We start from the raw sequence: 18,489 nt of genomic DNA on the forward strand, positions 1-18,489 counted from the left end.
TGTTACACACACAGACCTAAATTTTATTCGCCCTTGACCTTTAGCACCACGTGTAGATTTAAGCTTCTATTTATAACTTTCAGTCAATTATTTTGGCCTTTGACTTTCACTACTGTAACTGTAGAACAAGACACTAAAGGTCACATGGCATGTGAGGAGTATTTAAAATGCATTCCTTTTCTCTCCATCTCTATCACCAATTAAGTACACTTCTCTTCTAACTTTGTATTCAGGGTGTATATGTTATTTATTAGTATTGTCAGAGCTCATAGATTTTTGTTTAAAAATATTTTATTCAGAAAGTGACAGCTACATCTGTTTCTGTGCGTCCAAGACACTTTTCCATTTTGTCTTTTAACCGTTTTTCTTTTCTTTTTTTAAGAAACCTGCAATATCATGATAACTTGCAAACCTTGCATAATTGTAAACTTTGTTCTGCTTTGAATGAATTCTGGGTGGAACTTGATGCAATAGACAAACAAAACTCTGACCTAGAGCTCCAGCTTTCCCAACATGCTCTTCATAGGGCCCCTACATTTTTTCTCAATATTTAGACCTAATAGACCAGTAGGTGCTCAATTGTACAATTGAAAGCAATTGTACAATTGAGCACCTTATGGTCTATCTATTCGGTCTAAATACTGAGATAAATTTAAAGGCTGAACTGTCTCTTTAAATGTGGGCGTGTCCTTCTAATCGGTTGAAAGGCCAATGTGTGTGAGAGAGGCTACGTGGTGAACGCGCATCCCGCTGGGCACCCGGATAGAGAGTGACAGACGGTGACTGCTGCTGCAACAACATGGTGAAAATTACGGTTATTAAGACCAAACCGTACCCTGACCAAAAACCCGGAACCAGCGGTTTAAGAAAGAGGGTGACTGTATTCCAGCAGAATCAGCATTATGCGGAGAATTTTATCCAGAGTATCATTTCCACCGTTGACCCTTCTCAGAGGCAGGAGGGCACCCTGGTAGTGGGAGGAGATGGACGATTCTTCATGAAAGAAGCTATTCAGCTGATCGTCCAGATTGCTGCAGCTAATGGGGTTAGTATTGGCCGAATTTGATTTGCAATTTTAATGCAAAAGAAACGTGTAACAAAAGCCATTTCCTTACATGACAAATGTAAGGAAATGCCTGACACAAATGACTTTGTCGATGCATGACACAAGTACACTGCAAAAGAGGAAACATTGTGCTCTGCTACGCATCGCATGCCTTGAAAACTAGTTTACTGCATGGAATAAACGGTAAGGTCAAAATTCTGGCATTTTTTTATTCGTACTTCATCATAGTGTTTTCAAGTAACATTGCATACACATTTATAACTGTTAACGTTACATGCATGTTATTTGAGGGAAATAATCTTAATTATCCACCCTGCGACCTTAAATTCATTCAACGACTCGTTCATATGACTCGGATCTTTTCAATGTATTGGTAGAGACGGTTCACAAAGCCTATCTGAACCATTCATTGACAAATCGAACTGGACTGCATTTTCTAAAGCATCGTAGATCGTAAAACCATTGGCACCAATGGTCTTGAGCTTTTGAGAAATTCGTACACGAATCGAACTGAATCTCAGGAGTGTTTCTCAAGAAAGCAACCCATTGAACCTTGTCATTCGTAACGAACTGTCGAGCTTGTTTATCAGATTACAAGTGTCTTTGACCGATTAACTCCCGTGTCAGTGAAACATAATCGACAAAAACTCAATAATCAGTAATAAAGTGACCTCAGTTGTCTTATGCCAGGGGGACTTCTGGAATACGTAACTGCGTCTGACGTAAAGTATGCGCTGAATCTTTTTTCCGTTTCTTTGAAACAAGCTGTTCAAAAGAACCGATTCGGACCTAATACAAACGAACTCGATGCTCTCTCAAGCTGAGGGTGTTTTGGGACACCTTTGACATTTCACGCTCTGCCAAAAGCAGGAGCCGCTGCGTGGTGACTTCAACATATACCCTATCATCATGTTGCAGAGCGCATTTAATTTAGAAAGTATAAAACGTGCAGAAGTGTTTTGTAAGGGTGTGAGGATTTCTTTAACATCAGGAGTCTTGCAGCAACAACCATGATGTGGAAGAGGCGTGCCTGCAGTCACGTCCCGAGCAGTAGTACTGTATTGAGTCAAATCTGTGTTGTATTACAGAACACAGTGATTTCTTGCATCTCTTTTTTTAAATAGTAGACAGCACTAAGTAGTAGTAGCACTAGCCACATTCTATTAATTGCTAGTAACGTCCATTCTATATAAGTCACAAGGACACATTAATAGGATTGTTGTGATGTAAACATTGTACTAGAAGGCAAAGTCAAAGTGGTCATCTCTTATGGTTCAGGGTTCATGAAGTGCATTTCTAAGTGCATAATCTTGAACAGGAGTTGATTGGTCACTTCTCTCGTCCATGATCCCACAGATTGGCAAACTGGTCATTGGTCAGGATGGGATTATGTCAACACCTGCTGTTTCCTGTGTGATTCGTAAAATCAAAGCCATTGGTGGGATCATCCTGACAGCCAGTCACAACCCCGGCGGCCCCAATGGAGACTTCGGCATCAAGTTCAACATATCTAGCGGAGGTTAAACATATTTTTATGGCCATTGCTGATACCTTAGAGAACAGTGTGACCGATGGCCTATATACAGTAAAGGCGTATCACAGTATGGTATCACACTATTTAATTTAAAGATGTTAAAACATCCATAACAATTGCTGAATTTAAACTCATATTCATTTTACATAATATTTACTAAATTATAAATCATTTGAAAATGGGAAAAAAATAATAACTTGATAAAAAAAAAATGAATCTGTAAAATGAACAGATTTATACTTAAGATAGCAACTTCCTTCTATCTTGACCTCCAAAACAAATTTAGAAAGTTAACCCTTAAATTCATGAATGTTTTGCCAATCATTATTTCATTTTCGGCTCTTTAGTGACCCAAATCTATAACTAACACAGACGATCTTTACCTGTCGCAATAATATAAAACTCTCTTTATATTAGTGTAACAATTAAAGAAGAATAAAGTAAAACATATTTTGTTACTTTTGTTGAGCTTAGAAGTGTTCAGTTTGAGCAGATGTTTTATACAATCATCACTGTCCTCGTCAGAGCTCATTTCCCAGTACATTCAGCATCTGCCTCATATTCGCCATCTCAAACATATTCTCAAAACTATCATTTTCAACATCTTCAAAATCAATATTTTGATGGTTTAGAGCTTCTTCACCAGATCCACTATCAGTGGCTGACACTAATATTTGATTGCGTTTAGTACTTGCTCTACAGTAAATCGCTGAGCTATTTCAAGTTTTGCTGATGATACTTCCTATTCTTTTGTTTACTGCCTGCGGTAACTATGAGTGAAATGTCATTTCATCATTGTGTATCAGACATTTCCACCTTGTAGAATAAAGTTTAATTGCACTTGTTCAGTCATCAAAGATTCAATTATTGTTGTGCAGAAAAAAATATACTTACACTATAACACACCTCGCCTACACAATTATGAATTGGAAAACATAATTATTCAATTATGAACTTTTATATAAAAAAAGTTGTTATATTGTTTATAATGAATTGATTGAGGAATACTTAGAAATGAATGAGGAGGAGAGTAGTGAATGACATCACGCATCACTAAAGACCTGAGGTATGCGTTTAAGGGTTAAAATCGCATAAAATAGGTGCACTTTAAAAAATGGCAGATTATATATAAATATATATCAGGCTTGGTGACACATCAGTCAACCACAATTAAAGACTGCATTAAATCACTTAAACTTGCATTCAGTTGGTCTTGTTTTTCTTTCCCAGGTCCTGCGCCAGAGGGCGTCACAGACAAAATCTTTCAGATCAGCAAGACCCTCCAGGAATACCACATCTGCCCCGAACTCAAGGTGGACCTCTCCACAATTGGGAAGAAAACCTTCGAGGTTGACACGTTCAAGCCCTTTACTGGTACCATTTTGGAGTCTAACCATTTGTTAGTTATGTCAAATAATTTTTCAGTTCATGTTTGTTAATAATTGTGTATCGTTTGCAGTGGAAATTGTGGATTCAGTGGAATCCTATGCAGAGATGCTGAGAGATATCTTTGATTTTGCTGCTCTGAAGGAATTACTCTCAGGACCCAACCACATCAACGTACGGCTCGATGCAATGCATGGAGGTAAGAATTATATTTCCCAAACAAAAATAGGGTCATTCTGGTGTTGTAGTGAGCCATAACTCCTCTGAAGCTACAAAAATGATATAATATATTAGCATTAGTGGTAAACTAGTTTTCATACGAGTATCTGAGACGATGCTTCTTTCGTATCCCACGTATCTCACGCTCTCTCATTTCATTTAAACGCAGCTGGTGCCATCTTGCACCTCACTTATTGACTGCATTTATAATGAAATGAGAGGACTTTAGTATTAATAGTAGGCCTACGATAATATTACTGGAGTGTTCGTCATTGCCAAAACGATTGTTTGGTTGCTTCAATTAAGTATTAGTTTGGGGGTGTACACACTTATGCAGTTAGTTAGTCTGTAACACTTTCTATGAAGATCATGCTTATAATTTAATATAGCCTTTTATACTTATGTATTACTATTGCATACTAGCAAAACCCTGCAACAATATTTTTAAGGTATGATGTTTTTAACTGCTATAAGTAATACCATACATATGGCTGAGGAAATATTGATTTTAACAAATCAAAATGACCATTTATGACCTATAATGCCTAATTGAAGACTGCCTCTTCGTGTATTTTTTTTACACTAGTGTTGGGTCCTTATGTAAAGAAAATAGTGTGTGAAGAGCTTGGTTCCCCAGCAAACTCTGCTGTTAACTGTGTCCCCTCTGAGGACTTTGGGGGACACCATCCTGACCCTAATTTAACTTATGCTGCTGAACTGGTCAACACTATGAAGGGAGGTGAATATGACTTCGGAGCAGCGTTTGATGGTGATGGTGTAAGTTTATAACTGACATACCATATATACACTACCGTTCAAAAGTTTGGGGTCGGAAAGATTTTAAAAATGTTTTTAAATAAGTATCTTATGCTCACCAAGGCTGCATTTATTGACCAAAAATGCATGAAAACAATAATATATTGTGATATTATTACAATTTAAAATAACTGTTTTCTATTTTGTGATGGCAAAGCTGAGTTTTCAGCATCATTACTCCAGTCTTAAGTGTCACATGATCCTTCAGAAATCAGAAAAAATCCTTCAAAAAGTTGATTTGGTGCTCAAGAAACATTTCTTATTATTATTATTATCAGTTGAAAATGATTGTGCTGCTTAATATTTTTTTGTAAACAGGGATATTTTTTCAGTATTTTTGGAATAATTAAAAATGTATATGTTTTAAATGTAACATTTGAAATGTCCATCAATTTTGATCAATTAAATGCATCCTTGCTTATTTAAAAAAACATTTGAACAGTGATCTACATTTAGTTACTCAATTGAAATCAGCTAGTAACTATTCTCAGGTAAAACCTCGTCATATTTGCCCTCTTGCTGTTCTGTTTGCAGGATCGTAACATGGTTCTGGGTAAGCATGGATTCTTTGTAAACCCCTCAGACTCCGTGGCAGTCATTGGCGCCAACATTACATACATCCCTTATTTCCGGAAGACGGGCGTGAAGGGTCTGGCTCGCAGTATGCCCACCAGTGGGGCTTTGGACAAGTATAATCATCTAAACACATTTATATTTTGGGATCTAGCCCTATATTTCACCGTCTCAGTTGGTGTATAGCTTTTGACCCTTTAATCCCGCACAACACAATTTATAGCATTTCATAAACTTTATCATACAGTGTGGCCAAAGCTTTGAAGATGCCACTTTATGAGGCACCCACAGGCTGGAAATTCTTTGGAAACTTGATGGATGCTGGCAAGTTATCCCTCTGTGGTGAAGAAAGCTTTGGTACTGGTGAGTAGCAATGAAACCAAGCTGTTTTCCAGTATAATAGAAGGTTTTAACTAGCTAAGCTGCTTAAAAGGTTTTAGGCTGACAAGCTTTTTTATATAGTGGTTAGATATGTGAATAAATGTGTCTTTCTGTTTAAAATTCATGTGTATAGAAACATGTAGCAATCATTTATTTTTATATAAAAAAAAGTGTTCGCTAGTGTTATAATTCTTTTAAAATTGTTAAATTAATTTTTTTTTTTAAATGTTCTTGTTTCTTTACCCACTTAGGTCCACTTATAATGTATTTATATCATATTATTTTAATTGGTTGTAATCATAAACACACTAGTTTGTAGCGCAATTTACTGCACTTGTTATTCTTCTAGTTTTTAACATATGTGACCCTGGATCACAAAACCAGTCACAAGTCGCACGGGTATATATGTGGCAATAGCCAAAAATACATTGTATGGGTCAAAATTATAGATTTTTCTTTTATGCCAAAAATCATTAGGATATTAAGTAAAGATCATGTTCCATGAAGATATTTTGTAAATATCCTACCGTAAATATATAAAACATTTATTTTTGTGAGTGAATGCAGCACAATCGCAAACATAAATGGACAACTTTAAAGGAGATTTTCTCAATGTTTCAATTTCTTTGCACCCTCAGATTACAGATTTTCAATAGTTGTATCTCGGCCAAATATTGTCATATCCTAACAAACCATACATCAATGGAAAGTTTATTAATTCAACTTTCAGATTATGTGTAAATCTCAATTTAAAAAAAACTGACCCATGTGACTGGTTTTGTGGTCCAGGGTCACATATAATGAATCGGATGTTTGCACATTCACCAAAAAATAACTTACTGCCACGTCGCAAAATAAGATTAAGTCAGAATATGACCACTTACAGTATGTTTTCATAGTAAATTGAAATCAAAATATGAAAGAAAGCTGTATTTCTAATTTGACCCCTTTAAAGTCTTGTTTTTGTGGTAGGTTCTGATCACATCCGGGAGAAAGATGGTCTGTGGGCAGTGCTCGCATGGCTCTCAATCCTGGCCACTCGCAAACAGAGTGTAGAGGATATCATGAAAGACCACTGGCAGAGGTTTGGGCGGAACTTTTTCACAAGGTAACTGCAAAAATGATAAAGTGACACATTGGTATGGACAGTAGTTGAAATCTTGATCTCTGTAGCTTGACTGCCCTCTGCTGGTAGATTTGTTGTTTGATTTGTCCTAAATCTCTGTTTCAGGTATGACTATGAAGAGGTGGACTCTGATGCTGCGAATAAGATGATTGATCACTTGCAGACAGCAATGTTCGATAAAGCCTTTGTAGGGCAGAATTTCTCCTCGGGGGATAAAACATATCAAGTGGAGAAGGCTGATAACTTTGAGTACACAGACCCTGTTGATGGCAGTGTTTCAAAAGGACAGGTGAGTCCGAAAATAATAATAATAAAAGCTGAAATGATTCATCTTCTGGGATGTGACTACCGCTACTGAAGACATAAATGATTAAGTGATCACATGGTCAGTCCATTACACAATTCATTTTCTAATTAGCTTCAGGGTGGCTTGATGTTCTGATTTCCATTTGGTCCATATTTATAAATAGTACTAGAATTATGTTTTTCAACAATGTTTTTTTACTCCAGTCCTCAGTGATCCTTCAGAAATCATTCTAGATCAACATTTATTATTAGAGATGCATGCGAGGACTGCTCACAGATTATCTTTCTCCCAGATATGATCAGAACCTACCAACATTTCTTATTATAATCAAAGTTTTGCTGCTTAATACTTTTTGTGGAAAGTGATTTTTTTTTAAAGGATTCTATGATGAATAGAAACTTGAAAAGAATTTATCTGAAACAGAAAAATCGGCAAGGTTTTTGAATAGCCAAGTCATACATTTCACTACCCCTATTTGTAAAACAGCTGCATTTCTACTTGCATATTAAAATATTTAATATCATATTTATATAATGAAAGTTTATTTACTCATTTTTTGCAGTTATGACTGCCTTATTGTACATTAGAAATGTCAAATGGCATATTGAAACTCATGGATTTCTCTGACGACTGATGTCGACATATTAGCCTCATCATGACCTTCGTTGTGTTTGAAATATCTCATAAAAATAACGTTCAAAAGAACAGTCTTGGAAACGTTTCATCTAAACACCTTTCTCGATTTCATGGAATTTTTGCCTGCTTTCCAAAACACCGTGTCGTATGTTGGCCATCATCCCTGTTTTTCTGTCTTCATGCTTTTTAGGGTTTGAGGATCATCTTCACTGATGGTTCGCGTATCATCTTCCGTCTCAGCGGGACAGGCAGTGCCGGGGCAACCATCAGGCTTTACATTGACAGCTATGAGAATGACTCCCAGAAAATCTATGCAGACCCACAGGTAAACTGATTGGTCAAAATCCGTAAAAAAAAATTGTCTTTTTTCCCCCCACAAAATATTTGCTCTCCCACCATATATTACTTTTACAAAAAAAAAAATTATTTAAATATAATTTATTTTCAGATTATGTATGTTTTTTTTTTGTTTTTTGTTTTTTTTATCCATTGTAGCTTTAGCGGTAATCAAGTTTGACATGCTTACCCCGGCACATATGTTTGAAGATACGATTCACTCTGATCAAACTGGATCACAGGAGTATCAGTCTGTCTTAAAGTATCAACCTCAGACATGCTCAATTCTGAGATGTGATGACTTTTTAGCTCCAGCAGTCCTTTTCATCTTGAGTTTTGAGGTTTGAGTTTCTGTAGAAGAAAAGGACGTTACATTTTAATTCAAACAAGGAAACTCTACATTCGCACCATCCGTTTTCATTTATGGTGAATCCAAGTCCCTATTGTATCCCTCATTTTGTGGGTTCCTAATAGTGCACTTGTAACATTTTCATCCCTCTCGACTGTTGTGAACAGGTCATGCTGGCTCCTCTGGTGGACATTGCCTTGAGGATCTCTCAGCTTCAGGAAAAGACGGGCCGCAGTGCTCCCACTGTGATCACATAATTACTCTTAAGCCCATATTCACCTGATCCAGCCCAAACTAGCCCTCACTGTACTCAGCAATGCCTTACTTTATAATTATTGCCATCAGTTTCATACCACAGTCACTATGTGCTCGGTGTGTCCTCTAGAAAGTGTCACGTTTTTGCTGTTCCACATGTACAATCGAAGATCTATATCCACTATAAATAGAGAAAGTATAAAATACAGTCTATGAAATGAATGGCTTGTTGTGATTTTGTTCTGAAGGAAGTCATGCTTCTTTATACACTTTGATTTGTCTTAGGGAGCAAAGCGCTTAACTTGGTTCTGTGTCTGCTAGGTCGATCATATTTAAATTCTAAAAACATCAGCTACATTTTATTCATATACACAGTTTGTCTTTCATTTGAGGCTGAAAGTAGAAACTGTTACACCCCAGTGTGTTATTAGTGGATAAAGACAGGAAGGCAGGGAAACCTGACTACATCAAATATATTCCATCTCCCTTCAAGTTAGCACCAGAAATAACACAAGTATCTTTCACAAGGGTTTGACAATTAATATCTCAGATTAGTGCCATAATTATCTTTGTAAAGCAATGTTTGAAGAGTCCTCTGTAATCTTTTGGGTTAATGGGATCTTTCCGAACTAGGCTTTAATAGAAAATTATTACCATAGTTTGGCTGCTGCAAGAATTCACCTCAAAGATTGAAAAGCTAAATTTATTCATAATATTTTTGGACAGATAGCACTACCTACACAATTACACTGATTTTATTAACTTTTTGTGATCATTTGTAGTTGCATACATGCTAAATATGACACTAAGAATTTGTTCACAGTGGTCTACCAACACACAATACATTCCTACCAAAATGTTATGAATAAATCTGGGACTTTCATTCATTTAAACTTAAAATTATGACAAATTCCAAGGAAAGATTAAGACAGAATGACTCAGAAGTCTTTAAGATTCTGCTTAGTAATAAAATAATCCAATTTGTGACTTGTAAAATCAATTAAAGAGGTCAGAATAATTAAAGGTTAGATTTTCTTGCTTCCATTGAAGCACACGAGTTTCTTTAGAACATGGAAATCATATGCATTATATCTGAATATTACGGAGCCTCTAAAGGGACTTGCTGATTAAAAAAAAAAATGAGATGGGATAAAAAAAACGACATATGCTTTTGGGTTCTCTCGAAAATGTTTCACCTGAGAATCGTAGTTTTCGTTTCGGTTAGCTCCTTGCGAGCGAACGCAACGTTTCTCGGGGGAATGCACAAGTTTTGTAAAACGCTAAAGCATTTTTTTCTCCCATTCCCATCCCTTAGTTGTTCCACCACCATGTCCCTTTAGGGGCTCCATAGTAGGCCTATATAATTTATTAATCAAAATGTTGTGTTTTGTTGAAAAAAGAAAAAATAATATTTATTTTATATATATGAATGTGTGTATATATATATATATATGTGTGTGTGTGTGTGTGTGTGTGTGTGTGTGTGTGTGTGTGTGTGTGTGTATATATATGTATATATATATATATATGTATATGTATAAGTATGTATATATATGTGTGTATGTGTATGTATGTATATGTATATATATGTATTTCATTAGTGGTCTTAAATGTATGGACCCACTGTATATGTAGAGACTTCATGAACTGATATGTTGTCATCATAAACTCCCGGTTAGTCTATTTGCTGAAATTTCCTTTAATTTAGGTAATATGGGACATGGAAAATCAGGTGCACATACCTGAGAACAGAAACCTCTTTATTTTGAAAAATTTATAAAAAAAATTGCAGCCTATTTGAAACCTCAAACCTCATACACACACACATACACCCATGATCAAAACATTTCTTCAGTCTTTGTCAGAAATGACCTCAACTTTATTACAACCCATTTATTAGTAGCTGTCAGGACGCCCATCAAACACCTGCTCTCAAATAGTTTCCCACTTGTGCTCTGGATGAATAAATGGGTGGGACATTTTTTTTTTTTTCAGAACAGGTTTCCACATTGTAGAAGCCCCCCTATGTTGACATAGCAAGATACAAAGAACGTCCTGCCCGGAAAGTAATGGTTTGCAGGTTTTATTTTCATTGGATGTCATTACATGAGGTAATGGCTATAACAGTGTGTATTTAGCTGTCAGGTTATTATATTTTGAAGTTCTCTTTTAATGTCTTTATTTCTGCCACAGCATCTTTATTTAATCTAGAGGTTTAAAAAGATCTAAAGCCCTTAGAGAAGATCACTCATACATTTTAAAAAGATTACTGAAGAGATCCTGTCAAATACAAATTGCAATCAGTGCTTACCTTTTAAACTCTATGTTAAATTATTAAAGTGTTCTGGAAATCTTAAATTATTTTACCCCATTAACATCTGTTTTGCTTTTATCTTTTCTATGGTTACTTATATAATATTTAATACTTTAAAGCTTACTTAAGTAATTGGACTTCACATTTTTAGAGATATGGAACAAATAAAGTACTGTTCAAAGGTTTGGCGTTGGTAAGATTTTTATGTTTATATATATATATATATATATATATATATATATATATATATATACAAAGTCTCTTATAGGCTCAGCAAGGCTGAATTTAGTTGATCAAAAATAGAGTAAAGCAGCAATATGCTGAAATATTAATATCTATTTTAATATATTTTAAAATGTAATTTATTCCTGTGATGGCAAATATCATTACTCTGTCATCCACTGGTGCTCGAGAAACATTTCTTATTATTATCAATGTTGAAAACAGTTGTGCTGCTTAATATTTTTGTGGAAAATGTGATTCTTTTTAGGATTCTTTGATGAATAGAACATTAAAAAGAGCATTTATTTTAAATAAAAATCATCAGTAACATCCTAAATGCCTTTACTGCACTTTTGATCAATTTAATGCATCTTTGCTGAATACATGCATTTTCTAAAATAATAATAATAATAATTCTGTGACATCTTTTTTTGAACATCAGTGAATATGTCCAGATTTTCTGTGTAGGTTTCTCGAAACCATTTATTTATTTATAGCATATAACCTTTTGCTTGCTGCAAGTGTGGAGTATAGCATATTTCTGTTGCTTTTTTGTTTTCAACACCAGGGTCAGAAAAAGCGAAACATCAACAGGCAAACTGCACAGACAGTTTGTTTTCCAAAGTTCACACAGTTCCCCATGCACAATTTACTCAATGAAAATAAACCTACATCAAGTTTTGATTCCAGTTATTTACTGGACGATGCATGCCAGATTAACCCAAGGAAACTGAATTATTCCAAAATATTAGTTCATACATATCATCTCAGTGGCATGTCGGTCTTTCCTGCATTCTTTTCTCTCTCTTTTATCCAGTGGGTGCTTCTATGGTATGATATCAATTACCATGTAAATCTAATAACACAGATGACAGAGAGCGAGAGATGACCTCTTGACCTAACAACAACAGTGTATTGCTCCATATTGTTTATTATATTGGGCTCTGGATAAAGCCTTATGGAATGTGCTGAGATGCAATCATTGTCAGCAGGTCATGTGGGCAAAGATCAGCATGATCGAGTCTAAGTAATCATTCCGAAAGCCAGGCAAAATAAATACAGCAGGGTCATGCTGGCACTCTCTTCGCGTCGTTCATTTTCCTTTTTGAACCCTCACACCCCACCTCTTCCCGAAACACCTACACACACTCGCACGCATATGTTTGAATAACATATATGTCACTTGCTGTCTAATTCTCGCTGACCCTACTTCCATATGATCAAACATGACCCCTTGCACAAAATACAATGGCTATCAGAAGCTGAAAGACTGGGAAAACATTAATGAGAGAGAGACCACTCACCCAAAAGACTAAATAATAATGTGCCCTATTGATGTCATGCTAAACAAGTTTTGTGACTATCACATTGCCTTGTTTTTTTTTGCTAGTAGCACAAATCTAGTTGACGTCACTGGATGCTGGTATGCACTGATTCTGTGTCATTTTTGGACTCTGACCCACGACCTGTTTCAAAGGGTTTATTTTGATCTAAATGTAAATGATCTAATAGACGTCATTTGCAGACCTACATGAGAATGAGGTCACCATCGCAGCACATCTTGAAATACACTCAAAAATGTCTCACCAGACAAACATCAGCACCAGAAATGAAGTCACCCTTATTTGGGTGGAACAAATGCATTATCTCTTTGAAAGTCTGTTTTTTTTTTTTTATGGATTAATGTCATTTTTCAAAATTTGATGACTTTGTCATGTGGTATAACCATCTAGTTAAAAGCCTTACAACATATTTTCCTTGAAATCATGTTTACACATCTTGGTCATTATTTTAAAAGAAAGTTTAAAAAAAAATAAGGTAAAAGTATGCTTTACTTTTAAATGAAGCAAGTAGCCTACGCTTAAAGTGCGTTTTCTTAAAAAAAATAAAATAATTGTTTCTATTTACAAGTGTCTTCTTCAGTTGAGCTTCCTCGTTCTCCTTATAAAAAGGGGAAAAAAATATTAATTCATAAATATCATTAAGTTTTGGCGAGTCTCAATGCATGACAACTTGCTTTGTGAAAGCAGTGAAGCAGTTTTGAAATTTTTTTTAATCTTTTTTTGTATTTTTCAAAAAAATGTATAATAAAAGATTATATAAATAAAGGATCCAAAGGGGGCTTTCACAGCTTTGCAAAAAAAAAAAAAAAAAAAAAAAAAAAAATTTTGTGTAGGAAATTTAATAAATAATTATGAGATAATTTTTCATAAATAAAAAGTTTTTATTCTGTTTTTCTGAATTAACGAGTTAATTATCTCAGAATTATGAGATAATTTTTTATTTAAAAAATTTTGCTCTGTTTTTCTGAATTAATGACTTAATTATCTCATAATTCTGAGATAATTAACTCGTTAATTCAGAAAAACAGAATAAAAACTTTTTATTTATGAAAAATTATCTCAGAATTCTGAGATAAGTCATTAATTCAGAAAAACAGAATAAAAACTTTTTATTTATGAAAAATTATCTCAATTCTGAGATAATTAAGTCATTAATTCAGAAAAACAGAGCAAATATTTTTATTTCAAAAAAACATTATCTCATAATTTTGAGATAATTAAGTCATTAATTCAGAAAAACAGAGCAAATATTTTTATTTCAAGAAAACATTATCATAATTTTTAGATAATGAATTTTGAGTCATTAATTCAGAAAAACAGAGCAAAAACTTTTTTCCATGAAAAATTATCTCGTAATTCTGAGATAATTAACTTGTTAATTCAGAAAAACAGAGTAGATTTTTTTTCCTCAAGTGAATGCAATACGCTTCCGTACAATGGAAAGGTTCCATGGATGTTAAAGATTCTTCATGGAACCATTGATGGCAGTTTATTTTTAAGAGTGTACTAATTATTTTCAAGAATTGCATTCTTTTTATGATGATTTTTCCACATTATGATATCAGGATCACCCTAGTTGTTTTGGCTTTATCCCCTCAGATAATATCAAAATGAATTTTAATTCAGAAATGAAAAACATGCTCGTCATAAAAGAGCTGTGTTCTTTGATGTGTATGACTGAATGGATAGGACAAAAATATGAGTATCATTAGAACCAGGTGAATATCTCAGGGGGAAAAGAATATTACATAAAAGGGAACACAAGCAACTTTAATTCAGTTTTTTGGGGGTAGTTCAGTAGGAAGCTCAGTAGCTTCTCATTTGTAATTCAAGTGGTTTTATTCCTATTAGCTACAAACCCTAATAACTCCAGAGATTACTCCATTTAAGTTTCAGAACAGAAGGTCCATTCTGAAGAGATCCGCTGTGTATGTGGAGAACGGCCAAAGGAGATGGACCTTCAAAGTAACCCTCAATCCCCCTGCTCATTACAATTAGATGAGTTTCGCTGTGCATGGTTGCAATTTTAATAATCTTATTTTACTTTGGGAAAATAAAACCGATAGACATCGGAAAGAAAAACAGCCCCATGTCAAAAATATTTCAGCTGCTTTGCTGCTCGGCAGATAATGGTTTCCAAATGTTTAATATTAGATGCAATCACACTGAAGAAAAAGGTACGGCTTTTCTTTTCTTTGAAAACTGAGCTCAGAGCTCAGGCACTTGAAATTGTCATGTTGCTTTATGAATCTTCACAACTTTTCTGCAGTCACATGCAGTCTCATAGTAATGTGTTCGATTCTAAACATTTGTGTCCATTCCTTCATAATTCATTCCAACAAAAACCTCTCCTGAAAGCAGCGTGACTCCCCTCCCTCCTCCACCCCCAACAATCAGCATCTCCTCCCAGCATGCGAGCTCACATTAGAGTCTGCAGGAGCGTGTCTTTGATCGCAGCCTGCCGCTTGTGTGTGTGTGTGTGTGTGTGTCAGAGAGCTGACGTCACCGGAGGAAATGAGGGATGAACTCTGGGTCTGGAGAGTCAACCTAGCCCATCACTTCAAAAGGGGAAGGTCTTTCTCTTCTTGTCATCCACTGATACAACATAAATGAACAGAAACAGCTCAAGATGCGAGACCCTTGGCTTGTAAAATTGCTACCATTCTCTGTCTAGTCTCCACAGACCTCAAACGGCAGCACGTTGAGTCTGAATATTAGAGAGACAGGACTTTTAATCAAAGGTGATCAACTGTTACAGTCCATCTTAAAAAGTATAGGATAGTAAAAGGATAGGCCTACTGCAAACTTACATGAGCAAACTACACAAATAAAAGTTCTTTACTGGCATTGCTCATTCCATGAAGAACCTTTAATATCCATGGCATTACAGTATGTACACATTTCACAAAAGGTGAATATAGTGGAAAAATGTTCTTCATATTAAGAAAAAATGGTTGTTTTAAAAGAATTGTTAATATAAAGGTTCTTTGGAGAACCAAAAATGGTTCTACTATGGCACTGCTGTTAAAACCCTCTTTTTGGAACCTTTATTTTTAACAGTGTACCTGCTGATCTGACCATTAAAAATTACCTTTGTTAATATGAAATTTGAAAATCCATTCAGATTTTCACCAAACGGAAAGTCATCTTTGACACTGCCATAAAAATACATACAACATATTTGACAACTTTACATAAACCCATTGTAAAACAGATATGATATATCTTTGTTAAGAATTTGGTTTAAACCAAATTAACAAATTCTCCCAACGAAACAAATTATCTTATATATATGTTCCTTTTTAGCTATTAGGGTAAACGCTGTCTGCGAAGGGAGGGAATCAAAGAAGGAATGGAGGGGATGAGTATGGTCAGAGACAATTTGGTATGGTCTGCTCCAGTATGGATACTCCAATTGCCCTTATTTCCATGAAATGTGAAAACAAATCCTGCAATTTAATCTGTTTCTGGTCGGTGATCTATTTATTTTTCTGTTTCATTGTCAAATTAAATCACAAAACAATACTATATGTTAAAATGCTTTCAGTCATTGATCAATAAACCATGGTTAGGGTCCTCCAATCAATATTAAAATTCCTTAATTTCCAGAGTAGACCTAGATAATCTTATTAATATTATAAAAATGGTAAATGGTAAATGGACTGCATTTATATAGCGCTTTCACAGACCTATGGCCACCAAAGCGCTTTACATGTTGCCTCACATTCACCCATTCACTCACTCATTCATACACCGACGGTGATGACTAATAGATCTTAACTAATAATATTAGACCTATATCATATTAATATTCAATTATTAAAATGTTATATTATTATTAAATGTATTAAAAAGTATACATATAAAATACTATTGATTTGTATTAGTAGCCTAATTAACTTCATTACTAATTTAATTTACTTATATTGTAGCTCCTTTTTTGGCCTTTGACTTTGTAATGTAGGCTATCCTGTGACTTTATTTAGCCTACTTATTTTTATTAATTATTATTAGGGATTGTTGTATGTTGCACAAATGAGCAAATGCAACACAATTCTTAAACGTTTTGTCACAACTTAATTTAAGTGTGTGCAATCTACTTAAAATTGTAAAATGGAATTTAGGCCTAATTTGTTTGTGTCAGACTTGGCCTGCAATAATTCGTGTTTGAAATAATAGGTTGGAATTAGTTCCTAGCAGGCTTTTCAAGGCACTAGAATGGTGAAATTAAGTGTTATTTTGTGTGATTTTGAGCAAGATGAAAAAGGTAGTTGTTATTCTCCAATGTCATGTAAGATGATGATTCAGAGGAGTTTCTTGGGAGTTACCGTTGAGAGAAGAATGAAGACAAGAATGGAGACTAATTGTGTTTAGGCTGAGTATGAATTAAATTGGTCGTAAATATCGCAAAATTTTTCTTAAAATTGTTTTTTTGTTGACGCTGTTCTTCACAAATTAATAAGTTACTTACCATGCTAACGTGCTGTTGCTAGCTTAGCAGTTAACTGAATGAGACTTGAGTTTATTAGTCACGCCGAATTTTGTTTTGTTTGGTTAATCAATTTTGTTAGCTTCCCACTGCACGATATAGTTAACTTATTTAATTCAATGTTATGACACCCCATTTCCAATATCCACAATTTAAACCTATTTTTTTCTAACAGCCCTGTACTTAAACAGCAGGTGGCGCCAAACACACTATTGAGCAGCACATGTCCTCAGACTGGCTGAGAAAGTGGAAACTTCTTGAAGAGACTGAAGAAATTTCTAACTCCAAACAGGAGCGAGAGAAGGAGAGAGCAGAGCAGAGGACCATCCGCCTACAACATTACACCTCTGCGGACATCTGAGGCTCAGTAAAGACCTGAAGAGCTCTGCGTTGTCCAGCTATAACACTGACCTGTGAGAAGAACTTGCGGTGGATGTAAGAGCGCTCAGAGGCAGAAGAAATGAGCAGAGGAACAGCGAAAGAGCCGCACGGATGCCAGCGCAACTTCACACTGATCATCGTGTTGCTCGTGGTCATCTGCGGTAGGCGATTAAACTCATGCATTTAAACTACTACTGTGTTCATAATCGACTTAAACATTATTTTGGTTAAGTACAACACATTCACAGGAAATAATACTGAGCAGTCTAAAATATTTCTGTTATTATTAGAAATCATTTCAGGAAACAGTGTCTCAAATTACAGTACGATGCCCATGTTAAAGATACTATATTGCAAAAGTGATTTTGCTAAGTAATTTTGCTTACAAGGAAATGTTTATTTTTTACTTGCATAGGTTACATGTGCACTGTTATGTAAAAATGCCATTTTTGATTATATTTAAATGTTATTCATATCATAAGTCAAACTTCATGTAGGCCAACTAGTTAGGGTTGTCATTTCATTCAGTAGTTTTCAGGGTGTTTTTGTTTACCTATTGACTTATGTTGCCAAAGGGCTATCTAAACAGTTTTTGTGCCATTGGAATGACAAAAGAGCTCTTCAAGTGCACTGATTGAGAGAGTGACAGTCTTAAGCTCTCAGCTGGAGTCTCTTTGTACGGCCTGAGCTGCTTCATTTGCCTTAGAATAGCACTTAGACATTAGATAGCATCCAATTATACTGAGCAAAGGACTT

At 35.1% G+C, this 18,489-nt stretch overlaps 2 protein-coding genes across 2 annotated transcripts in view; both read left to right on the forward strand.

Moving 5' to 3' along the window:
* Positions 1-547: 547 nt before the first annotated feature.
* Positions 548-9,202, forward strand: pgm1 (phosphoglucomutase 1). The gene is made up of 11 exons (XM_081380326.1): positions 548-1,045; positions 2,423-2,585; positions 3,831-3,974; positions 4,060-4,185; positions 4,792-4,982; positions 5,556-5,710; positions 5,842-5,957; positions 6,948-7,083; positions 7,207-7,390; positions 8,235-8,369; positions 8,897-9,202. Exons 1-11 carry the CDS (start codon positions 800-802, stop codon positions 8,984-8,986), a joined length of 1,686 nt encoding a protein of 561 aa, XP_081236452.1. The 5' UTR covers positions 548-799; the 3' UTR covers positions 8,987-9,202.
* An 8,402-nt stretch (positions 9,203-17,604) lies between these two features.
* ror1 (receptor tyrosine kinase-like orphan receptor 1) overlaps positions 17,605-18,489 on the forward strand; it is a 104,265-nt gene continuing 103,380 nt past the window's right edge. Inside the window, exon 1 of the mRNA XM_081380357.1 lies at positions 17,605-17,894. Within this exon, the coding sequence (XP_081236483.1) occupies positions 17,813-17,894 (82 nt within the window). The 5' untranslated portion in view covers positions 17,605-17,812. The remainder of the gene's footprint in view (positions 17,895-18,489) is intronic.

The sequence above is a fragment of the Scardinius erythrophthalmus genome, assembly GCF_964197995.2.
Source record: "Scardinius erythrophthalmus genome assembly, chromosome: 12".
Taxonomy (NCBI): domain Eukaryota; kingdom Metazoa; phylum Chordata; class Actinopteri; order Cypriniformes; family Leuciscidae; genus Scardinius; species Scardinius erythrophthalmus.